Below are 26,255 nucleotides of genomic sequence, written 5' to 3'. Positions count from 1 at the left end.
CATATTCAGTAGTAGTCCAGATTTGATCACACCAAACAATATCTTTAATACAGCAGACCATGCTTCTGCTTATTTAAAAACACACACTTAATACTAGCTCTGTTCAGTTTTTGCTCCTTTGTTGGCACTGTAGGCATTTTCTGGAATGAAAGAAGTGCTCTGTATCTATATTTATCTTTTGAAAGCTACATAAGATTGAGCTCTAGGAAGCCATGTGCATGTTATTTTCACAGTATTGTCTGCAAAATCAGCATCCCAATTACCTTTAAAATCGTTATAAATAAATAGATTTTTTTCATGATACAAAGCTTGGAAAATACCCAATAATTTTTAAAAGAAGGCTGATGTCTTCCATGTCTTCCTATCAGTTCACCAGCAAAAAAAAAAAAAAAAGCTTGAGGACTCTACAGTCACATGTGAGATGTTGTAATCCAGTGATCAATAATCAGAAATGTGTGGTTTGAAGTCAAGCATGTTAACCTGTGTGTATTCATTTACTTATGCCTTCCAAACTCAGTCTTGCAAAAATAAATGAGCCCATTTATAAAATGAGCAACACAGTTAAGTATAGAACTGGGACTTTGCTCTCTATTATAAGAATGGAAAGAATGACTTTTGCAATATTTCCACAAACCATTTATTTTTAATGCTTCTTAATGGTGGATTCTGCAGCGCTGATATTCCATATTCTTGTACCCATTTTATTTAGCTTAGACATATTCTCTACTCTTTCAGGAGTCCCTCCTCCCTGCCTAAAAAGACAGGCACCCACCAATACTTCAGTTTTCTGACACCTCAATATTTTTTTCTCAGGATTTTTTGAAATTTTTGACAGCACAAATTTGAAAGTGTTTCCTTTTCATGTGTTCACTTGCTCATCTCCACTTGTTTAACTCCTGTCCCTGTATGCCAATAGATATAATCAGTAAATCCTCTTGGTTTAATCTCCAAAATGTCTCAGAAATCTCTTCTTTCCTCCTCATTCTCTCCATAAAATCTTTGTCAAGTCCATCCTTCTCCACATCCATTCCTATTGCGACCTTGCTGTCTTCAGCCTCTAAATGACACTCACATTAGCCAGTTTTTAAAGCGGTGTAATGCAAAAGTAATCCACTGCTCCCAGTATCGAGATCTCATTAAGATATTCCTAAATCCCTCTTCTTCACTGTCTCCCTATTGCCTTCTAAATCTGATCGAAGCTCCTTTTATCACCGAGTTGCTCTTGACCTAGCCTACCTTCTCCTGTCCTTGCTCAGTTCTTCCTCATCTTTCTTCTTTACGTGCTCCCTGCTCCCCCATTGCCAGTCACAGTGTAAACCTCTTGCCAATTAGACCTGTGCGCTGCCTTCGATGCCATCCACGATACCTGTCAGTGCAGTGAGTAGGTCAACAGCACCATTCCAGATGGAAAACATCCTGATGTGATTGGCACAGTCCCCCCTGTAAGTCTGAATTCTTGACGAGTGAAAAGGTGTTATCGCATGCTTTTTTAGCAAAAAGAAAAGGAGGCATTTGTCTCCCAATAGTAAGATTATGGGGTTTTTTTCTGAGTAATCCACAATTTCTCCTCTATCCTTAGACCTTGAATCAGAAAAGGAATTAAAGTTTTTTGCTCTAAATTTACTGTCACTGGGGTTATGAAATTGCTTTCCGACCAGTCTATCTGAACACTCCTTGTAGAATGCTGGTGTATAGACAAAATTGACATGTACAACTCTGGCTTTTGAAAATGTGTTTTCAGCTCTTCAGATTGAATCTTAGGTTGTAACTTCTTGCTCTCTTGATTACTGTTAAAATCTTTTAGCTTGATTTTGGGGAGTTGATTTTGGGGAGTAATAAGACACAGAACAATAACATATTTTCTGCATTGTAGGTTTTCAGCCCCTATTATTCCACTGAAGTTTAAGAGCAGGATCTGTAAGTTAGTACACACCAGCTGCACTTACAGCACATGCCAGCACAAGGGACAGGACGTGCAGATCAAAGCTGTCCTCAGGTCATCTGATTTTGTGTTCCTCTGTGTCTCCATGCATTAGATTACGGGAAAACTTAGCAAAACAAATTCCTAGTCCCTTCCTCTCTTACCCTTTAAGTCCTTCCCCCATCACAAAGTCAAACAGGAGGAAAAAAGTCTTCCTACACCTGGACTCTTTGTTCACTCTTCTGCAGTTCATCAGAAATTAACATCCGGCTCCTGGAGCTTCCTCTCTGTTTGCCAGGGGGCTCCAGGAGTACTTTGTGCCAAGCAGACACCTACGTGCTATTTCTACATGCTTCACACCTCCCTGGCCTGAGTAGAGTTTTACCCACTGAACTCCACCCAGCAGTGATCATGAGGCTGGAAAATGGTGATGAGCAAATAATTCCTAAAAAGATTAGAAAAAATGTTGCCAGATCTAGAGACAATTCCCAAGAGCAAACTGATGCTTTCCCATCAGATACCCAACAAAGTCCCAGCCTCAAAACCTGCTAATCAGACATGATATATTTTGTCACAGTGACATTCCACAGCCTCACGTGTTTGATTTACCTCAGAAAGATTCTCCACTCTCCCAGCAGCATGGCTGTTTGTGCACGTCCCTCAGCTTGCATCTATGAGGGCAGGCTCACGACATTGCTTCACTTTTACAGTGCTTCAGTGTGAGAGTCGTCATGTCCAGAAAGCTGGGAAATGACTGTAGGCACATTGTCCCTGGCAAGATTAGAGAAAATATCGCCATATCAGTGCATGGTGTAAGTACATGCTGAAGTCCCATCAGGATGCTATAATGAGAATAGAACTGCTCTCACATTAAACACAAAGACACACCAAATGCTGTATTGAGCACGTCCTATTACACAACCCATGAACTCATAGAAATTTGGTCTCCTTCAGCTCCTGAGCTTCCTGCCTCTTTCCTCTCTGCCTATGTCTTTGTTTTCCTCACAAAGCGGAGTTCAGTGATTTCCTGTACTTCCCTTGCATCCCATTACCCTTAAAGCAACATTGCTAGACTGCAGTAAAGATCCCTCTCAAAACTGAAGAAAGCAGTAAGAACAACAGCAGTTAGCCAAGACTGATTCCAAAACAAAAGGAGTCTCAGGGCTCACACATACTCATGTCAGCAGGAAAAGGTGGAAGGAAGCATGTAGACCATTACCTCTGAGCTCGTAAACACTGAGCAAGTTACTGTTCTCCTCCCTCTTCCTCACCCTCCCTCATCTGCTCCACCTGCTGCTCCTGTACTGCCAGCAGGCTGCAGTCACCCCTTCCAGCCTCACCCTCCCCCTGCCCCAACAGCTCCATGCTCCTCTAACCTCCTCACCCCGGAATCCTCTCTGATATCCTCTGCAAGGCGCAGCCTCTTGTTTCCCTTTTGCTCTCTCGTTGCTTTCCTCCTTGCCAGAAGACCAGGTCCTTAGCCCCTCCTGACCCTTCCTGTCCTGCCTGAGAGCCTCAGGAACTTTTGGAAGCGTAAGGCTTGGGACAAAGGGCAGTGTCAGGGCTGTGTCTGTACCAGGACATCGCTTTCCTGATAGTCATATGTGTGTATTTTGCACATGGTCATACATTTTAAAGCAGGGAGTTTTTTCATCTGACACAGGGGCTCTGCACCAGGCACTGCACAGGAACAGCATCACCAATGAAACTGCTTCCATTCCTAGGTAGGTGAAATCTCTGTCTCTGGGGACTGTGGCAGGTGAGAAGGGAGTGGGATCTGACAAGGAGAAATTATTATATTGAGGATGGTTGAAAGCTGTTGGGTACATGGGACTGGAAGTCCCTGTAGTTTTGATCAGGGCTGCTGCTGAATTTGGTAATTGCATGGTTGGGATCACCCCACAACCAAACCCCAAAATGCCTGTCTTTATCTCACTGTGGTTTTTGTTAAAAAAAAAAAAAAAAAAAAAAAAAAAAAAAAAAAAAAAAAAAAAAGGTGTGTTTCTGTGCATTTGTTTTGGGGGTTTTTTCCTTCTCTCTCTCCAACTGCTTGGAAAATTTTTAGATTTCACATGCTGAAAACAGTAAAATGACAACAGAATCCCGCAGGTTTCTGCTTTAATCCCTGTGGAAGACAGTGTCTCCTCTCAGAAACACAGAGAAAATGTGAAATTTGTTGATATCTAAGTTGACTTGATTATATACAATTATTTAAAAATGTGTGTTATTTTTAGTCTTTTGAATTTTTTGTGAAGTCTTAATTTGTCCAAGAAAACAACATTTCAGAGAGATTTCATGAGGCAATGAAACTGTGACACTAGGCTAGCAAATATCCAGAATGACATTTAGATAGGGAAAAGCAGAACCGCAGGGGAAGACAGCACCCAGAAAGATCTTTGTGTTCTGCGTCTTTCACTGCATCCTGCTAACTATTTTTGAACTACAAAGTAAAAAACTTACTTTCCTTTCTGAGCTAAATGCCTTCTGTCTGACCAGTTACAGGGGGGGTGTGTACAGTGATCTGTTAGTTTTCTCAAAAGAAGAGATTCTTTTTTTAATTTGTGTTGAAAACTATATGCGTTTATACAATGGGAAAGTCTTTATGGTATTTTAAGGGCTTAAACTTAAATAATTTGCCACACCACAAATAACTTTTAAACTGTGCTGTCATAATGATGTAGATATGTGACATTTCATCTTAATTTACCAGACCACACCTATGTGTTAGCTACAGAAGTATGGGAGTACTTATAAGAATAAAAAGTCTGATCAGGGGAACCCCCTTTGTCATTTTTCCTTCGGGCGTGTAGGGCAGTTTGGATTATTCTCCATACATAATTCAGAGTTCAAATGAATGCCTGGGCTTTACTGGAAACTCCTAGAGAGCTTTGAAAGCCATCCAAATGTTTCCTCCAGATCACTGAGTAACTTCTATGCTGTTCACCAATTTTATGCTGATTGAGAACACGTTCAAATTGTCTGTCTGTGGTGTCTGCTGCTTTACCAAAGATGCCCCTGTAGCTGGTGGCCCTGGCCTTGTCCTGCATGAGTCTGTGATGATGTTTACAGGAACACACCCATTTCATGGAAACCTTTGGCCCAAATCTTGTTTTAGAGCTCCAAATAAAGTTTATACATAATGACACAAGTCTGATTTTCCTTTGTTCCAGTTCTGATTTCCAGTCTGCTGGAGTATGGCTGCACTTCTCCAAGCTGCAACATGACATGCCACAAAGATGCCAGGTGTGAGGTTCAGGGTGGGACAACAGGTTGCTATTGCTCCCAAGGATACACAGGAAATGGCATAACAGTCTGTAAAGGTAAAGATATTTTTCCTATACAATTTTTTGTTATGTGCTTACTTGAAAAACTTACCAAGAGCCCACTAGCTCAAAGATTAAACTTTGTCACAACACTGTCATACACTAACATGTTTTCAAACCCAAAAACTTTAATATTTTCTGAGAAATTGTACAAATTAAGCTCAGCCTGGTGTTTTGATATAGCTTGCCAGGTATCTCAGTTGAGTATTATGTTTTCCAGCTTTTTTCCAGGAGAGCTGATAACTAATCTTTGCTGACTAACCTTCAACAATTTCCCTTGTGACTCAGGATTTCTGAAGTTAGGGCTGGTGTGGTGGCGACTGTACAACCCTCAGCTCCCTGCCTCACACACACAGCACTTGGCCACTCTTCCCAGCACCTGACCACCATCAAACCACAGCTCCTGGGCTGCTCTAGAAAACCAAGGAGGTGTGTATGCCACAGAGACATGCCAGCGTTGATTTTTTTACTACACGTTCTTGCAAGAGAAATATGCCAGAAATCCTAATAAGGGATCTACTTTAGCATGACTCTGTCTTTCACCTAAAGAAAAGTAAGCCAAAATATTTTTCCTACCTTCATGTTAGAGTTGTCTTCCACTATGAATAGCTCTAATACTTTTTTTCACTGCTAGGTATGGCTATGACCAGCTGCAGACAGGTTGAAATTCACATGAATCTTGTCAGTTTTCAGTATCTTGAGAAGCAGTTATGAGTAGTAACCATCTACCAGGTCAGTTTTTGTGTTTCAAGCATCTTGGGAAATTTAACAGGTACTACTTAGCAGTAGCACTTTGGTTTAATATGAGTGTAGGAAAACAGCCCACAGGTATTTTGGATTTTTATAGCTCATTTGCCATGCTGTGCTTGGAAGTATGTTTGTTTTGGACAATTTAGAATGCAAAAGCCTTTTTTTTTCTAAGGAAGGTGTCTACCCTTTTGTAAAGTGAGAACGTTTAAAGAGAAATATAGATTGTTAAAATAACAAAAAATGAGGACTCACAAAATCATAGAATAATTTCGTTTGGAAGAGACTTGTGTTGGTCATCTGGTCCAGCTCCCGACTCAGAGCAGGTTCAGCTGAAGCAGGTAGCTTAGGGCTTTGACAGGCTAAGTCTTGAGTATCTCCAAAGATGAAACCTGCCCCTCTGGGCCCTTGTTTCAGTGTCTGACCACCTAATATTTTCACTAACTGTGAAAACAATTTTTCTGGTATCTGGTTGAGGTTTCTCTGGTGATAGCTTGTAACTTTTCTTTCCCATGCGTAGTTACCACTGTACATTTCTTATAATAGTTTAGCTTCATCTCCTCCATAAGCCCTCATGACCTCCCATTAGGTAGTGTAGGCAGCACTATTATTTGCCCTTTTTCTTCCCTTCTAAAGTCTGAACAAACAGTGTTCTGTCAGTGTCTTCTTTGCATCAAAATGTCATGTAGTTTCTAAACATATTGCTTGAATTTAATGGTAACCTTGCCCATGATAGGTTAATCATTATTTCTCTATTGAGCTGGTCAAAAGTAAGTAAGAAGTGGCCTTTACAACACTGGTTTTGCTCTGGCACTAGTTCCGTTTTAACACCATGAAAGTCAGCTGGTTTGAACAACAAGTGCACATCATGTTTCCAGAGTCAAGGGCCTACACTTGTGAATAGTGCAGAGAAACAAGCAAAACAAGTCAATTTTAGCAATACTGTCTGGAATAAATCAAACTAGCATCATCTGGTACCCACTACATTGTCTGTACTTGTCTAGAAAGTCTGTGATTATGAATCATCAATTAAATTTGCTGTAAAGACGCCAGTTGTTCTCACTGCCATGACTGGTGTTCTTAAGCCACCATTATATATGTACCTATTATATTGTTATTGAATCCAAATTTTTGAGGACAGATTTATCTTGCCTTCCATGCTCTTTTTTTTAATTTTTTTTCTCATACAATAACTTTTTCTTATTTTCTCTTTTGCCTGTATTTTCTTAGACAAATCTACATTCAAATTTTATAAAAAACATATATTGAGCACTTAAAGAAAATTCAGTGCAGTGAAATATGTATTCACATATACATTCACAATATGCATTCTTGTTAGTACCTAACTGTTTATTAAGAATTATATTCAGTGTTTGAAAACTCAATCTTTAGAAGAAAATTTCCAATATCAGCCCAGGCAAACAAGATACTAGATGTACTTGTGGTGCTTTGCAGTCAAGTGGCAATGGTTTGAAGCAAGTCTCATGTCTGGACACCAACATTTTCTCTGGTAAAATACCGCAACAGCCACCAAAGTCACTTACCCTCCAGCAAAGCAGCAAAGCTTATATCAGAGCTGTGTGTATGCAACACTGTGCATTGCTAATACTGTGCAGTAGTTCTCTAATAGCATAAAAAAGTAACCAGAATTTTAATTGGGTAGGTTCTAAAAGGGATTAGAAATGTAGGCTACACCCTATCATAAATAGTTTAAAGCTGTGAAAATGTAAAACAAAACCTCAGTTGTTTAATGATGTATGAGATCTTGTTGTTCTGTGTGGCAAAAGCAGCAGGTGTATCTGTTCTTCTAGAGATAGCTACCCATTTTTATTCAGTTAATATTCTTGGGCTTTTACAATGATAGTGCAGTCACCTTCAAAGGAGATCATCAATTATGTGCTAATACTGGCATTTTCAAATGAGCCTATATAGTACATTGTGTTTCCATATTTGTCCTTTTAGTTATTCAGATAGATTGTGAGAGTCATAATTATGGCCAACATTAGTAATTTTGCGTAATGTAGAACCAACTTCTTCATTGTGCTTATCCTGGTAGACAAACCAGAGCAGTCATTCTTTTTAGACTTTATTCTGAAGCAAGCAATTCAAATTCTTCCTCCTTATAAACACTTTGAACAGAAAATGTTAGTTTTCAGGTTAGTCCTCTTAAGCTTTAATAGCTGAGAAACTCTTCATTTTTATTTATAGGTACATTCTAACAGTGAAAGGTTTACATTTGTTTCTCTACTTTCACTTGCTTTTAACACCTCTTAAATACTTGTAAAAATTATTTCTTTGCTAGTCCAGTCTTTTCACTGTGACACACTTAGATATTTTCCCTTGAGTTTTCTGTGCTGCAAAAGGCAATAATGTCCTCTTACATTTATTTCCTAGCACCATTATTGATGAATCATGAATCACTGATGTCAACATACCTTAGGAATGGGGTTTGTTAGTCTTGACTTTGCTCCCTTTGCCAGCTGGCTAAGTGACTGCAGAGAGCTCGAGATTATTGGATTTGCTGTGTATAGATAAAGACACATAGATATGAATTTAATTTCCTGGTGTCAAAGTCATGGCTTTTAAAGTAATTATTCTCTTACAATCTTTCCCACAAGATTTCAACTACTTTAAATTAGGTCATGTTTTGGACTTTCTGAAGGCATACTTTGGCCACTCTAACAAAAAGCTAATCCTCTTCATAATCTCATTGTCCTTAGCAAGAATACATGCAGGAATGCACATAGTCAGGAGAATAACTGATTGTGGTATCTGGCCTCTTTTTATATATTGAAATTATAACCTACATAGCAATAAATTCCTTCTGTACAATATCTTACAGAAAGCCATAAATGAGTCACCTTGTCAAGGTTTACACCTCTGAGATACAAAATACTATCCCAGTCTCCTACTTTTTCTTTAGTATTTATATTCCTTGCTTTATGTAGTATTAAATAATAGAGAATGACCTCTGATAGTACATCTATTTGCTTTTTAGGACTTTTCTTGGGCAGATGTGTATTCTGCTTGTAATGCACAAGGCTTTAGCTCCACAATATCATACACCTAATTGAAGTAACACAGGCTTTATGCTCTTGGCATAAAAAATAAAGATATACCCAGAAACAACTGATTTATAGACAAGTTAACTTCCTCTCATGCAAGAATGCCACAGATTTTTTACAGATAAATAGAATACATTTGCCACAGTTTTAAATGTATTTCTTTATATAAGACGAGTTGGACATATAAATTAGGTGTTGTTCATAATTCCAGCTTTCTTCCAAGAGAAAATTAAAGGAAACAAACAAAATCTTAGATCCTTTAGAAAAGATAAGAGTAGAAGTAAAACTTCATAGAAGCCAATATTTTATTTTTAAAACAAAAGAGAAAATGAGTTGGCATCAGTGATGCTTTCCTAAGCAGCTCTGCTGTTTCAAATGCTGGCTGCTTCTTGATTGCTGACTGCCAATTTGCTGCTTTGCTGGCACACTGCAGGAAATTAAAGTAAACAGTGTGATCACAGTGTTTACTTTAACTTTGTAAAATACGGAAGGAAAATGAAGCAGTGCTGTTTGTTCCAGGAGGGTAGGCAGGCAAGCAGGAAAAGCCTGAACACAATATCCCTCCCAGATATCCCTACACATTATTCCCTTGTAAATGTCACTTGCAAATTATACTGCAAGATTAATCAGTCTTACTTGTAAAATAGTTAGAGCTTTTCCAGAAATACTGAGCAAGGACTTAGGCTGTCAGAGAAACTCTATTGGAGCAAGGCAGTAACTCTGTTTCCGAAGTGCAGTGTAGGAAGATTTTTCATTTTACAGAGGTAAAAAATACATTAGTGCAAAGTGGTATTTTGTATCAAAATACAGATTCCCTGTTAGAACACAGGGCAATTTGTATAAATCCAGCTGAATCAAATTGAAAGCATGCTCAATATCTGAACACAAACATATTTTCTTGTTTTATGGAGGGTCAAAAGACCAACTCTCTGGCTTTTGCCAGCTATAAAAAGGAGTTTTTCTGTGAGATCTCAGTCCCTTGTTCTAACATCATGCTGCTGAGTTCCACCAGCAGTTGACTTTTATTGCAGTCACTGAATTTCTTTTGATTCACCAGTGTCATTGTTGTCTTTCTGCAGCTCTCAATTTGTGTATAGTTTGTGTGTAGTTTATATAGAGGGAATTTTTTCTTTCAAATTAAAATGACCCTGTAAAACCACTGTGTATAATCATTTTATTCTATCCAAAACTGTTCTTCAATAGAAAACTATTTAATTCAAATGATGATTCATCAAAGGAGAATTTTATTTTTACTTTTTTAACAGCAGGAATGCATCACTGGATGTCACTTCTGTGTTTACCAAATAGTCTGAAATCACTGATATGGAAGATCCAATCCACACACTTCCTAAATTCATTTCACTGCTATCAGTTACCACAAGCTATAAAAAGGCAAATTGCAGCTGCTCTAACATAACACAGCAGGAGAAAGATATGCCTTAGCCAAACGCTAACAGGGCTCAACTCAGCGTGTGACAACTCGGAAAACTTGGGATGTGCCATACAGGGGGCCAAGGAAGATCACTAATTCCTTACCCTTTTCCTTCCCCCTTCTCTTCCTGCATGTGTTAATCTCTACTGCTTTGCCTCTCTATTCTGCTGGAACTTTTACGTGGTTTCAGGGAAAGAGCAGGAGTCACCTTTGAATTCAGAATTCCTACTGCAGGTTTAGGTGTTGGGCATTTTGGTGACCCCAACCTTTTTTGGGAGGCACCATTCTGTTTGTTGCATACTTAGGTGTTATATTTAACTAAGCCCATAGTTTTAGGGTTCCTCTCCAGGGGACAGAAAGTGTTCTTCCCTTGTGTCTTCTTCAGTAATAATATAGCTGAATGGTTTTTTACTCTTCTTGAAGATTGACTGCTGAGCCGCGAGATTTTACCCAGCTGAGGATCTTGATTTCATATTCCAAATTAAACCTGCAGGAAGATTACAGAAGTGAAAACTCTGGACAAATTAACTGGGAGGATTTGATTTTCTGGTGCATAACAGTCTACTTGCCTAGGAAAGTGCTGGTGTTAATGTTAACATAGCAGGTTCCTGCCCATTTGGGGACCTACGGCTTTATGTATTTCTTTTGCTTTTTCATGACCAAGATGTCACAGTTTTCTGTGAATTTGGGAAGGGCTTGATGGCTGTGATGTCTGCAGGCTGCTGGGGACAAACCAGCTGTTGTATGGTTGCCTTCCAGCCACAAAGGATGGAGTTATGTTTACGTTCTTCAAAATAGCCGTACCCTAGGCTAAGAGTATTAGTCAAAACAGCTTCTGTAGCCTTGAATTTATTTTTATTTTATAGCTGATATTCAAATTATGTTTTAGTTGAATTTTTTAAGAGTAATTTAGGAATTTGAAAGGGGAGCACGTGTTACAGAAGTGCCTGGTGATGCATGAGAACATGAGTCAGGAAGAAAGCAGTGCAGGATGTCTGGAGTAACAATACAACCCTGCTGAACAAGGCAAGGTGGAGGCTGTCTCACTCCAATTGTCTTACCTCTGGAGATGGCTGTGTCCATAAAACTTTGACTCAGTGTTTTATGCATCCAAAGTGTCTAATCCAGAAATGAAGAAATCCCTCCCAGTTTCCCACTCAAATTGGAGAGACAGAGGATCTTCAGAGGGTTAGCTCTTCTTCCTACTGCTAGAAAACACAGTTCACCTGAGCCAAAGACACAGCCCACAATAATAATTTGTAAAGCCTTGGACAAATTCCATGTTAGGGACTTTTTAGATAGACTAATTACATTCACAGATTTGAGGGGGAAAAAAAATCCTCTATTTTTTTTAATGTGTTTTGTTTACATTTTCTTGAAATGGTACTTTGAGCATGACTAAAATACAGTAATGAATTTTTGAATGAACCAGAAAGAAACAAAATTTCCTCTAGTTATATCTTTAATCATATCCAGACTCTCTTTTAAATTCGTCCTGTTTGCATCTAAAAAGAGTTTTTAAAATGTGTGTAGATGATGTGGTAGGTATTTGTCTCTCTCAAAAATTTGCCCAAATCTTTAGCCTGATCATCTGCTCTTGGATGGTTTCTTACTTGTTTAATTCAAAATGTGTTTTAACCCTTGCCAAATAACGCTAATTTCCTTTCTTGAGAAAATACTCCTTTTATCCTTTTTTATGGTACTAAGAATCAACATGTTACATGTTTAGAGGAAGTGGGAAAATTCATTTAAGGAGCTATAAACTTGTTATTTCAGAGTTTGCTTACTTTGTGTTTACCACAGATATGATTCCCTTCCTGTGTCTCTAACATCTGAAGTAGTCCCAGGAGGTCCAACAGCAACAATATGTTATTCTCACTTGCTAGTTTGAAGTAAAAGGATGAAAAGTATTTCCTGAACATGTATACTCATACATGTATAATAAATGCACACAACCATGTACACAGGGACCTGTGTATAAGTAGGCATGTGAATAAAAGCAGACTTTTCTATTAAAAAAAAGTAAGGCAATGTCGAAACTGTCAGTTTTACTCATTCTGTGATTGTATAGTCAAAATTAGCTTTTGTTAAGGAAAGACCAGGATTTATTGTAAAGAAATTGCTTCCATACATTCCACTTCCTTGAGACTTCTCAACCTAGACTCGCCCGTGGAGAGGCTGCTGCAGCCATCGGACTGTGCAGCTGCCTTTGGGGCTATGAAGTCAGTGTCACCCACAGGACAAGGGATGTATTGTCAGGAATTGCACACGTAAGAGATGATGTCATTTCTGCACAGCTACACTGATTTATGTATAGTAGCCCACTAATCTCCAATACTCATTTTACTTTTTTCTCTGTAACTCTATATTGAACTCATAGAGTTCAATTGCAGAAAAATGTTCTCTTTGGGATTTTTTTTTCCTTTTTTTTTAATTGTTGCTTTTTATTTTCTTCTGTCATAATATAGTAGCCAGGAGTGGTGAAGTTGTATGTAACCACATTTGAAATGTGTAATTTATCTAGGATGATATGCTGGTGCACAGTTTTTCAGTGTATGACTGTGAAAAATGCCGACTGAGCTGTTGGCAGACAGAATATCAAACCCATCTCAGTTCTTTGTGTATGAAAGAGTTTAAGAAGGTAATTGACACTTTGGACCTCTATTTGCCAAAGAAAGAGATAATGACGTTCTCCAAGAAGATTAGAATCTAACCAAACATTGTGCTCTAAATATAGAGCACAAAGCCAGGTGATGTTTGTGAAAATGCTGCTGGGCTGCAAGAGAAGGAGGGGGGCTGAAGGACTGCAATTTTGCACTGTATATTTTTTAGGTACACAGATTTAATTTAGAGATTATGGCTTGAAAATGAAATTTACAGTATGTGTGTTTTTCGGCGATAAGAAATTGATTTTGTGACCTTGGTACACACTAATTGAAATATCTGGCACTGTGTTTTGCTGAGGTTAAAGGAAGCCATATATGCCTGGGACCGCATTCTTCTTTCACCTTGAACTGCGTGGTTAATCACAGCCCCAATCAGGGGCAGGAAGGAAGCTGCTGTTTCACTGAGGTACAAGGAAGCTGAATAATCTCTGCTCATTGTCTAAGGGATAGCTTGTTGTGTGATTACTTCTGGCTGGGTTTAGGAGATTCACAATTGCTTTGAAAAGGAGAATTCTGCTGGAATTACCATTCAGGGAGCACCGTAGGCCAGAGCCTCAGTAGCTGCGGTGCCGCAGCCCGAGCAGGCAGGGCTGCACAACCCAGCCTGGGGGGTTCTCCTTCCACCTGCCCACCACAAACCTGGCTGCTCCTCTAGGGCTGAGACAGCTCTGTCCTGTGCTCCCTGGCACTGTGCCAGCACAGGAAACAGGGAAAAGGTTCTCTGGCTGTGTTCTTTGCATGCTGTTCCAGTGGCATGGAGCACTCTGCCCGGGAGGGTTCCTCCTGTGCATCCTCCCACTCCAAAGGCTGGTTGCAGCATTAAGGAACAGCAACTTTGTCCCAAGGGACTCTGCTGGTGGGGTTTTGGCTGAATATATCTGCTTACCTTAACTGGGTTTCTTCCTTAGCTTGGACATGTACAGCTGTGACACTCTAAGGTTGTCTATAAGCTAGTGTGGTAGGATGTCCCATTATTTTGTTTATTATTTAATGTTACACATTTGCTAGGTTGGCACAGGATCCTGTTTTTCAAAAAGGAAAATGAAAGCTCCTGAAAAGCCTTGACAATAAATGGTTGTTTGTTCGAAACAGCCAAGTCTAATCTTTGTTTATGTTACTAGGCTTTGTGTAATGGTGTTGCAATAAAGAAAAATAGTTCTTCAGGATATGCACTGGCTTTTATGTTTTATTTGTAAGGAAAGCCATGCACATAGGCAGCAATCTACATAAGTTACAATGAGGGAGAACATAAGCTTGAATGGTGACTTGCATGTTTATATATTTACTTTTTATTTGTTGCAAAGTGTCTGAATCTCAATTTTAAAAAACATGAAATTAGCCTGAGGTATTCCAGTTTTCATCCCCAGAATTTTACCAGTGGTAGACAGAGAGAGAAGGTGAATTTATCCTACACTAGGAGACCACAACTTCTCTCCTGCCCCATCTGTGCAGATGAGCTGTGGGTCTGCTCCCACAGCCATTGCCCTGTCTTCTCATGTTCAGTCCCCAGCTGGGACAGAGTACTAATTAATCAGAGTACTGATTAATTGTTCTGACCAGGATGGCAATCTTCACTGCCCACCTAATGGTGTAGTGGGTTTTGGGTACCCCCAAAGCTCAATAACACAGCCTTGGCTCACAGTTTGCATCAGGAGTGTCACGGCAGGCAGGGAGATATTGCAGCTATAATCTTGCATCACATGCCAGCCTTCTTCACTGATCCCTGTAACATCAGAGGCCCTAAAGAAACGCCAGGGAAACTTCAGGATGTTGGCATGGACTGAAAGAGAAATTCAACTAAGCTCTGCAGGTTTAAATAGGAGCTCTGAGTCCTGTATCTTTTCCTTGTGGTGATGGGAAAGGAGTAGGTGGAAAATTGTATTACAGTGAAGGCCTTGCCTTACTTTTTCTCTTGAATAAATAATTTTCATGGGTAGCATTGATCCTGAGGAAGTTCTCCCTTTCCAAAATCAGCCTGTAAAGGAGTTCAGAAGGGAGAGAAAGCTGGAGGTACTCAGACAGATGGTTTCAGGCCCTTTGTTCCCTTCCAAAATGTCTATTATTTAGAGTTATGATGAAGCATGCATCAATTCATAAATATGACCCACTGTGCAATATAAAATATCAATATTTCTCTCCCATTGTGTAAGGGCTATCTGGTGCATACAGAAAGACTTTCGTCTCCTTAACTACCACAGAGAAAATGGGAAAGGCAAATAACCTTCAAAAGTGACTCAAAAGCAGAGATGAAGAGAAGTTTCTAAAACTTAACACACCTTTTCATCTGAGTGGATCAAAATAGGAACTGTGCAGGGCAGCAGTTGTAAACGATGCAGAGCTACAACTTGGCTTCTTTTTCAGTGTTGTCGTGAAAACCTTGGTATGGTGATTCCACAACTCTTTCATCATACTCAGCTCTATGGTTAAAACCTAGGAAACTCACAGTAAAGCGACTTTAGAAATGAGGTCACTTCAGGGATGCATCATATGGCATCACTGGTTTCACAGAGGTCAAATATTCAGTCCTAGGTTTGTTGGGACACACAGTGGGTCACACAAGGGTTGAGCTCCATTTATATAGTTTTGCACACAAGGTCTGGGGTTCAGGTGGATGTCAAAGGAGAGGCTGGGATAATATTTACACAGCTGTAGACTGAAGGAAAAAGGATCTGTTAACTGAACTTTTTGTATTTCCTATTGAATAAACAGGTAGTATGTTAATACCAGCAAATGCTTCTTGTTTGAGCAGAGGGATGTGCTGTAAGAACTCTGGGCTTTATTCTCTGTTCTTAGAGGATGCTAGTGCAGCTTTCATTAGCTGTAAACTGCTCTTGAATTATTACTCAAGTTTTGGCCTTAGACTGATAACCATACAGGAAACTTTTAACCTGGCAATGGCCCATTACCCTCAAGGAATGCCATACAGAGAGTGACATTCCATTTTGAGCTTGATATTCAGGCTGGTAAGGAGTCTGTGCTGCAATATGGTCATCTGGCTTTGAGTGCTGAAAGGGAAATCCAAGAGCAGGGCTATTGCTGCCTTCACTGGCAGTGTGGTAAAAATAGACCTGCTGCCTCTCTTCTTGTAGCAGCAAGCAGCGGCAAGAGCAGGGATGAGTGTAGCCAGGTATTTTATGATAGTTTCCTGCAGAAGGGGGATGCCGATGACATTCCCCAACAGGGAGGTAGGTGACTTACAACTGAGTCTCGCTAGCCACAATGGCTGTGGGACACAAAGCCACACTTAGGGATGGATTTTCCAAAGAAATATATGTTGAGCAGTTTTGAACTGTCTGGCTCTATCCGAGGTGCCTAAAGGAGGACTGAGTTCCTTCAAAAGAATACTCCCAGCTGTGGATGCCAAGCAATTGAAAATCTGTCCCTGAAGTGCCTTTTATTTTCCTATCATCTGATGGCAGTTTGGATTTTTAATTGATTTATTTCTTTATTTTTAACTGTAAAGACCTTTTAATTAGGGAGAGGAGCTATGTGAATGAGCTGGAGCTGCTGGTGGTAGCAGCTCCTTGCCATTAGAGATTGGGTCATTAAATAAGTAGATAATATTCTCCTTATGGAGGAGATTTAGGAAATCATAAGGACTCTGCATTATTACAGTGTTTAGCATTCACAAATGGAGTAAAAAACCCCATAATGGCAATTTTCATTAGCTGCAATGCATGTGGAGGGCTCTTTTCTTTCTTTGAACAGCCAAACACTAAAAAATTCCTAAATCCCTCCTTGTTACTTATGTTTTCTTCTTGGTGGTTAAAAACCCCATAAAGCAGAAATTGAAGACTTGCTATTAAAATACTTGCTGACAGCTCCATTCAAAACATCCTTTCAAATAGTGCTATATCACATTGTGATTCATCTGCTATTCTGATAGAGTTGCTTTAACAAGTACCTTCCTACTTGGTTAGGGCCCATCCCTTTTTACTGGAAAATTCTTCCTTTAAACACTTTACTGGATATCTGCTGTAAGCAAGCCTTTCTCTGGTGCTGCACTGTTTGTGTTGCAGAACAATGTAACCCCTAAAAAGTGTGGTGATGGGCTTATTTGGCATGAAAATGGAGAAAGCAGCCAGAGAAAGAAACCCTAGCTCTTTTCCCTGGTTCACCTGTGCTGCACAGGTGCAAACACCCTGTGAAATTATCCCGAGTGAGGGTTTCTGGCTCAGCATTGTGTCCCCAGGAGGGCACACAGCCCTGCAGGGCTGCCACACCTCCTGGCACCACTGGGCACTGCTCTGCCAGGGCCAGAGCCTGTAAAGCACCACTGCAGCACCACCGTGCAGCTTCCACCAGCTGAAGACCAAACCCAGGAACACCCTGGGGATTAAGTGGTTCCCACTCAAGCAGGGTGAATTTCGTTGTTGAAGCTTGAAGTTAGAATTATTTACAGTCACTTTAACGGGACAACAGCTGCTCTTTACCTAGAGATGAGCCAAGAGCACTGAAAGAATTTGGATCTGAATTGCAGATGGATGGATTTCAATTTGATTCAAGTAGCTGGACTGCACGATTCTGTACTGTAAGCTCTCAAAGTCAGAGCTTGTGAGAAAAATCATTAATTTGGAAGCTGATACCCTGAAAGACTTTTATGAAGCAATATATTTTCATAGCAGACACAGATCAATTTAAAAGTAGTAATCAAGAGTCATGTGCTACGTGTTCACAGACAAAAAATGTAGGTAATCCAGCCAGAGCCAGACACTTAACATTCAGAGCATTCAGACTAGCACTGAAGATATTGCCTCTATGGAAAATAGCAAGGTTCAGAATTAAAGTATTGTGAATTTGTGAAATAATCACAATGCTGTGCAGATATAAGATGCTGCCAGATTGCTGCCAGAAACTAGCTCAACATAACTTTTCTAGGCAAGTTTGTGTTTAACTTCTCTTGAAGCTTTAGAGGAAGAGTCCCTGCCAATATTTCATTGAAAAGATGTGTTAAATTCCTAAGAAAAGAAGGAAAATTATAATATAAGAGAAGCTATTAAAAACACTTTTTATTGTATTTGAAAGGCATTCTCTAAATTTAAAGTAACTCTACAAGCTTTCATCTAATGAGATTCAGGCCCAGGTATTTTTACCCTTGCCAGCCCTGAGAATTTTTAAGTGTAACATTCACTTAGAAAATAAATCATCCACACATTAGTGGTTTATGTCATGCATTGCACAAAACCAAAATTTATGTTTACTTGGATAGTACCACAACTAAACTCCTGGAAATTTTTAACCTTGCTCCCTAAGTAGTCTCTTTGGCAATACTTACATGGAAAAAAAAAAAAAAAATAGAAGCCAGAAACAGATAGGTATTTCAAAAGTTGGATTAAAATCCTCTCTTATCAGCTCCTCAAACATTTGGGAACTGTACTTGGAGTCAGGCACGGTGTTCATTCCTCTGCTGAAGTCATCCTCTGTCATGACTTAAAGCAACCTGAAGAGACTTTTGTGTGTGTTACGTACACTTTCCTAGTGTTGATTTTGCTCTAGTTTTTCATACAAGTGTTTACCAGACAGGAGGGAGAGTAGGGAATGGTATAATCTTCAATGGGTAACTTTGTTTTAGCTGACATGTTAAGGTTTTCAGTGTGTCATGTTTTAACTCCAACCAGCGACTCAGCCCCACGCTGCTGCTGCTTTGCCTTCCCCAGTGGGGTAGGGGAGAGAATCAGAAAAGTAAAAGTGAGAAGACTTGTGGGCTGAAAAAAAGTACACAGTCTTTACAAGTACAGCAAGAGTCATGCACACAAGAAAAGCAGAACAAGGCTTTCATTCACCAATCCCATGAGCAGGCAGGTGCTCAGTCATTCCAGGACAGCAGGGCTCCATCATCTGTAACTTAGAAAAACAAAAGTCATCACTCTGAATGTCTCCCCCTTCCACCTTCTTCCTCCAGCTATACGTGCTGAGCATGACACAATTGGTCATGGAATAGTATGATGGAGTTAAGAACTCTGCACATTTTTCCTAAAATAGATAAGGACAGTGGCGTATTTTCATGGGTGTTTCCATAGTACACAGGGCATAATGCTTGGAAAAAATCTTATTTTTCATGAGGAGCCTGGTCTAGTGAAAGGCTGCTCACAGCTGAGGGGTTAGAACTAGATCTTTATGGTCCTTTTAAACCCAAACCATTCTCTGATGATTCTATGATTTGGTAACATAAGACCTATTGGGCATGTGCAGAATTAATTTTTGCTTTTACACCTCTAGGCAGATTCCATTTGAGTGGATTGTTTTTGCTTGTGGAGAGTGAAATTCTTAGAAGGTCTTAATGCCTCTGTGTCAACTTTTACTGCTTCTGTTCTCATCATGTTGTTAGTATATACAAAGAAGTCATACAAAGAAAATGATAAGATTTTTACCACTGGTTTCTCCTCAGAAAAGAGATGTTATATATCTCATATATATTTATACACATGAAGATGCATGGCTTTGTTTTACATTGCTACATACTACTCTGTACCATGAAACCACACAAAATCTAGAAAACCACAAACATAGAAATTTATTGAGACTAGAAAATGAGCATTGTATCTGGCATCTTTGGGAGAAATGTTATAATTAATAATTACCTCCTAGCTGATTTTGTTGTTATTCTCTGCTCCAGCCTTTGGCAGACCAGATGTAAGCTGCTTTTGGCTGAGCTGGGACATAAAACCCTTCTTCACACATTTGTGTCGCTGAGGCTGGTCACAGACTCTTCCCATTCTCCTCCTCTCTGCTTTCCCTCTGTGGAATATTTCTGTCCTGATTGATATTAAAAACATCTAGTAATTTAGTATCATCCATTAATTTAATTCTCAGAATGATCATCTCTTTTTCCAGAGCATTAAGAAATATGTAAAATGAAACACCAGCTCCTGGAGAAACCCAATGGGACACCCCTTCACAGCGCAGGGCAGTGCTGTTTGTCATGACCCATTGTCCTTTGTTTACATTCCTGCAGCCAGTTTGCAATCCCCATGACAGCACTCTTATCCAAGACATTATAAGATATTTTTCTAATAAGATTTTGTGAGCCACGGTGCTACATCCAGATATGTTTTGCTTTCAGCCATTGCTGAGACCCACACCTGAGGTTTTCAGGCAACGGGAGTAGTAAATCCCAATTCATATACTTCGTCAATGGGAATCTCATATACGAAGTGCCACCAGAAAACCAGGTTGGCAGAGAGGTGGGAATAGCTACATTTAGGAGACACAGTCAGAAGGAAAGGACAGAATGGCATGGTATAGCTGATAGCAGGGGGAGGGCTTGCCATGATGGTCTGAACAGAAGAAAGGAGAAGGACAAGTCAAAGAGAGTCTCAAAACTGGGAATCAACTTGATGGGGGAATTCTGGAGCTGTCAGCTCTGAGGGAGGATCTCTGAGCTGTCATGCATTCAGTGGTTTTTTTTGATTCTCTTCAAACCAGGAGCCATGCCTTACTCTCCTTCATAGTAATTCTTCTGCTGCTGTTTGTATCACTTGCTACTTGGGGGTTTGGGAAACAATTTGAAAAATACCCAGCAATTCTCTGCATGAATTCCAAGGGAGGAATCTTGTGTGTGCACTGTGCAGTTTATATCTGTAGGACATCTCTTCTCCATGTGGATTGGTGTGAACAGGATCTTTTGCTCTCATAGCCCCATGTTTGGGATTCGTCTCTTACGCAAAACTTGTGATGGCTTTACCAGGAGCTATTCCTGCCTGAGAATGGCAAGATCACGCTGAGGATCAAATCCGCTTTCTGAAGGGATTACATTTCCTGCCAAATATGTGACATGGTTCAGTTTCAAGAGCATAAAAAATAAATCTCTGTCAAGACAGACATTTAACAGTGGCTTAGTATCCAGGACTGTCATGGGAGACAGTTCTCAGCATCCAATCTAGCAAGATATTCTGGCCAATGTCTTCAAGACCTTGGGATCTGCCTCTCTTAAATAATTTATAGGGATAGTATCTAATGAAGCTTTTGTATTAATTTATATGTTAATTTTGGGGGGAGATAACTTCTGAGAAGCCACCTGTAAAGATATTAGTTCTCCTTCCTGTCGACTCTTGTCACTGCTTGCAAAACTTCACCCTCTTCTTTGTGTCACTTACCCATGTTCTTCCTTGGGCTTTAAAATGCATTCATCAAAGAGATAACAGATTTAGTTTTGTACATCACCAAGGATTATCCTGTGAAAACAATAGTGCTGAAAATATGATGGCTGATTTGTAAGTTATGTGCAGATAATTTATGCATATTAAAAAAATTTCAGTCCGGCGCCTGGGAAAAAAAGAAAAAGAATAAATACAATCTTGCTCAGGAGATTCCTGTTTCTGGCAGTAGTGGGTGCCTGTTCTGAGGGCTCCCAAAAGTCATACTTCCTGTGCTGGGACAATCAGAGGCAGATGCTGTCATTTCCACCCTGGAAACTAGCTGCTAATCTAGTTAATGCCCTGCTCAGAATACTCACATAGGAAAGTATGGGTAATCATGAAATGAGATTTTTTTTCCCTTATGAAAATATGCAAAAACAAAAGAAGAAAGAAAAGAAAATATAAGGATGTTTTGAACCAGATATGCCAGCCTAAATATTTTGCACCACCTTCCTCCTCTGGAAATTAAGAATGTTTAAAGCAGATTAATTTAGGAGTGTGTTGGCATGGCTATGTGATCCCGAGATCCAATCCATACTTCAAATTGCACCAATTGGAAAAATGGTCTCATGAATAAAATAATGCAGGATCAAGTGTTGTTTATGTTTTCTGTTCTCGGCAGATTAGCTATGTACATCTTGTAACACAAGCTGACTTTGTGGAATATCAAGCACTTCAAGAAACCTGTTTGAAAATAAATTACATTACCCAGCCAAAGCAATATCAGAAATGTCCCAGAGTCTACGCTATCTTAATGTTGATTTAAAATCATATATTCATATTACCTTTTTATGTCTAGTAAAGCAATGTGGTGGAGCCTTTCTTTTGCCAAAGTTGTATTATCTCATTTCTCTGAGTTAGGTAAACTGTAATGTGTCTGCTTTACAGATGGGTAAATTTAGCATAAAGAGAGGGAAGCCACTGCTTTGAGTTAAGAAAGCCTAAATGTAAGCACTTTCATCTATTTTGGTCAGTCATAGTGGCAGTGGCTCCTAAAATGAGCTTCTTTCCATTCATTTATATGACAGATTATTTTACTTTAAACAATTCTTGGATAAAATACATTAGGCATCCCTAGGGCAGGAACCTGAAATCAAGACTGGCACATGAGACATTACCTGCCCAGCTGGAGAGATGCACTCCTGGGCTCAGGGTGATTGAGCTGCTCTTGCCAGCTGAAGGAGCCTGGGTAGGAGGGATGGGGTGAAGATCTGCTCAGGCACTGCCTGCAGCTGGCTGATCAGGATGAGGAGAGGGCAGGTTTATTTAGGACTGTTTCTGAGCTCCTTCATGCTGAAACACAGCTGATGAAGAGGGCATTGCTGTTATCTCCATGCCTTTCTCCTTTTCTTCTTCCTGTGTTTGAACAAAAGTGATCATAGCACAAGCTCCCAGAGGTGTTTTTAGGACCCCAACCCTTTGGCAATGATCTCCCAGTGGAATTGAGGCATCATTACAAAATTAAGACTGCCCCACTTGACAGGGTCAAGACAATCCCAAGCATATCAAGAAGCACAACACAGGCATTTGTCAAAGTGGTTTTGGTGCCAAATTTTTTTTTCAAGTTTTGATTAAAGAAGTAGCCACAGAGAAAGGAATTAGAGTACCCCAGTGGTATGGTACTGTCAGTAGCCAGTCTTTTCCAGACAGCATTTTTAGAAATGTTGTATAAATTATAGCATAGCATAAATTATAGGCATGTAAATTACAACTAGTATTATGAAACATTGGACCTGCTGGGAGTTTTAGCCTGTATGTATGGAACAGTCAACATACTGTTTCCATCATTTTAATAACCTATATAGAGCAGGTGGCTGATGCAGTTAAGGCGGGCATCATTTTTCTTTCCCTATGTGATTTGCTGTGATGACAGTTCTGTCATTTCATTTTGACTATTTAAGGCTATTAGGAAGCATTTTTAGGTAATCATCTAGTACAGGTATTTACAAGCATGCCTAAAGCATATAGGGTTTCACCACCTTTCACACTGCATATTTCTAAATAAGTATATGATATATTCTTTGTAAATCAATGAGAAAACTATGGACAAGATAAACTGCCTAGCTTCATTTAGTTAGATGGAGTTATACTCTTTTGTTCCAGAAGGAGATGAAGTCCAACATCGTACAATTGCAAACATTTCAAAGAAGTGAAACATTTCTAAGATCATTGAAATATCTATTTTGCATTTCAAAGATAAAATACCAATATGTCATCAAACCATTTAATTTTCTTCCAAGTCTGAAAGTAAATTGACGAGAGATCAGCAACTGGCAGGAGAACAAATAAAATATATTGAAAGAGCCAATTTGGTGGTGTCGAGGGAAGCAGATGTGTCAGTTTTACATCTGCTTCAGCAAAGTCGTTGTTTTTTCTCCCTCCACCTTTCAAAAAATATTTAATTATCTAAAGGTTTCATAATTAGATAATTGAATGATCCTTGATAAATGGCAAGGTAGCAGTCTGTTCATTGGAGAGTCCCTTTAATCACCATGCTATGATTCAGGGAGTTGCAGTTCATTTGTGGAAGTTTCCGACTTTTTTCCTCAGAACTCATCACACCTGACACGCACAAGATTTCAACTGCAGCTGAGTAGTTGCCTGGTAGATTCCAATCTACTACCTCTTTCCTGAAGTAGCTATTAAAAGGGAAGGAAGTGGAAACAGCACTGAGATTTCCACCACCAGTTTGTTTCAGGGTATAGGCAGACATGGCAGTGGGCAGCAGCAGAAGCAAAAAAAAAAGCAGGGAGGGTAAATGCTTCCATGTTTTTAAATGCAGAAAGCAAGGTGGGACCCTTACACAGTTATTTTTTCTGTGGAGCAGGTAGGCATATATGAGCTAAGTCTGTCAATAGGTGATAGTCAGAGTTGCAAGACTGAAGTGTGTCAGAAGCTGATGTTTGAAGAAATATGTGCAGGTAATGAAATGAGTGATTCCCTGTCATTGACTTTCCCTTGATTATTTGCTGGTCTCTATCTTTTCTATTGTTAGTTTATAATCTGTCACATTCTTGTGAGGAGGTTTTCAGGAATGCATCAACAAAACAAGGAGGCACAATTATTTAACTCAATATTTTATTAATTTTCAAGAGATTTGATAGGTGGTATGCCCAGGGTGTGTCTGCAAAATTGAAAAACCAAAGAATTTAATGAGAGAAATGGTAGGACCACTGGATTTGTGGAACGTTTTGGCCAAGTTATGTATCTGTGAACCAGACCTCCTATGTGCATTATCCTGCAAAGCAGAGAAGTGGAAACATGAAAATATTTGACTTTCTTTTATTTAAAATAGATTAAAATTTCTGTTGCTAGGAGCTGCTGATACTTGGGGTTTGGAGATTTTTGTTTTAAGTTTCCAGTATTACAGTTGTTAATGTGATTTCAGGACCTAGAGCTTTAAGTAAAAAAAATACTGAAAGCTGTAAAAGTGTTCATTTCATAAACTGGCGGCATTTCTAAAGACTGAGCACTTTAGCCTTAAGGTGCCCATTAATGCATAAAAATAGCAAGCAATTCTGCTCGAAATAGACTATCACAGCCCTCTTTTTGTCTGCAATTTGGACCTTCGATTCTACATTAGAACATTTTTCTATAGGAGGAGGAACTTTTCTTTAGAGCGGGGCTTAATCCGCTTGAGAAAGTTGTTGCGAGGAGGGCACCTGGCTGGAGGACCTCACCCCTGTGTCTCCAGATCATCTCCAGTGCCCAACAAGGGAAACAACAGTACAGGGCTTAGAGACAAGCATGAGCAACGTGTACCTTCACTGCAATACCAAAAGGGTGTTCAAGGTTAAACCTCCCAACCACTCGAATCAGTGGCAGAATTTCCTTTTTAGCTCTGATTTTTAATGGGGTAATACGGTACCTTTCTAACTATGCAACATATCTCGCACCGTCCTTTGCTCGAAGCAAAAACATTCTGGAGAGCAGTGTTTGAAAGGAAGTTTCAGTTTGTTTCATTTCTTAAGATTCATTATGTGGTTTAAGCTTACCCAAACAAGATCAAGCTACCAAATGAGTTCATATTGCTATCAAAGCAAATGTGACCTTTAAGGGTTTGAGTTCATTTTGTTTAAATCAAAACAGACAAGGTAAATGAAAGGATTTTGTAAATGGGGAACCAAGACAAAGGCAGGCTAAGTGATTCCACAGGCTTCCACAGCCTTCCACCCACAGTCTATAGGACAGTCAATAAAAGAAAATGAAACCTGTGAGTCTCTCAAGGTTATGTAATCAAGGGTGCATACAGCTCACAACCTTTGGTTGTATAGGTAGCTTCAGGAGCATGTATGGAGGTGGAAAATTAGGAAAGGAGACTGCTGTGTAAAGCAAGAAATGCACCTTTTGCATTTGGGAATTACTTGGGGGCTGGGGTTTGGGAGGCTCTGACTCTCTAGAGGCACATGGCATGTGTAGAACTGTGAAGGTCAGCAGAGATGTTGGTATTTGCCAGAACAGTTTACACTTGCTTAGTTTGCTCTTTGTTATCAGGTGCAACCCCTTGCTGAGTAGCCACCAAAGATGAGATTTCCTGCTGGGTTAACGACTTGTAATTGTGCTGTTCCTGTTATCATTCCAACAACACCCCTCATCACAAAATGGTGTGCTATAGCCATGCTGGCATAAAAGATGTGGAGAGTATTTGTCATGCTGTCTGCTGGACAGTCCAGGACACTTCCCTGTGCTTAGTATAGATGGAAAGTTTTCAGTATCAGTAGGCAAATGTTGAATTATTAAATTATGTCTGCAGCACTTCATATAATTATTGCCCAAGTGATGGTATAGCAAGATAAGCCCAGTGTCGGCAAGCAGACATTTCCACCTTCGGAGTTTGGTTAACAGGCTTGCTATTTTGAAATTCAAGAGAAGTCCACTCTCTCTGAAAGAATTTAAATAGAAAATTAAATGGGTTTGCATAGTCTGCATGACAGATTTTTTGTTAACTTTCAAAGTCTGCATG

At 39.6% G+C, this 26,255-nt stretch overlaps 1 protein-coding gene across 3 annotated transcripts in view; it reads left to right on the top strand.

Annotated features, from left to right (window-relative positions):
• The first annotated feature begins 3,221 nt into the window (after nucleotides 1–3,221).
• ADGRL4 (adhesion G protein-coupled receptor L4) overlaps nucleotides 3,222–26,255 on the top strand; it is a 73,822-nt gene continuing 50,788 nt past the window's right edge. Inside the window, exons 1-3 of one of the 3 annotated variants that reach the window (XM_040073193.2) lie at nucleotides 3,228–3,454; nucleotides 3,585–3,645; nucleotides 5,092–5,241. In XM_040073193.2, the coding sequence (XP_039929127.1) occupies nucleotides 3,624–3,645; nucleotides 5,092–5,241 (172 nt within the window). In that variant the 5' untranslated portion in view covers nucleotides 3,228–3,454; nucleotides 3,585–3,623. Of the gene's footprint in view, nucleotides 3,646–5,091; nucleotides 5,242–26,255 lie in introns of all 3 variants that reach the window. The other 2 variants (XM_040073192.2, XM_040073194.1) reach the window with 2 other exon arrangements.

This window comes from Hirundo rustica, chromosome 9, assembly GCF_015227805.2.
Source record: "Hirundo rustica isolate bHirRus1 chromosome 9, bHirRus1.pri.v3, whole genome shotgun sequence".
In the NCBI taxonomy this organism is placed as follows: Eukaryota; Metazoa; Chordata; class Aves; order Passeriformes; family Hirundinidae; genus Hirundo; species Hirundo rustica.
This window is presented reverse-complemented; position numbering and strand designations above follow the sequence as displayed.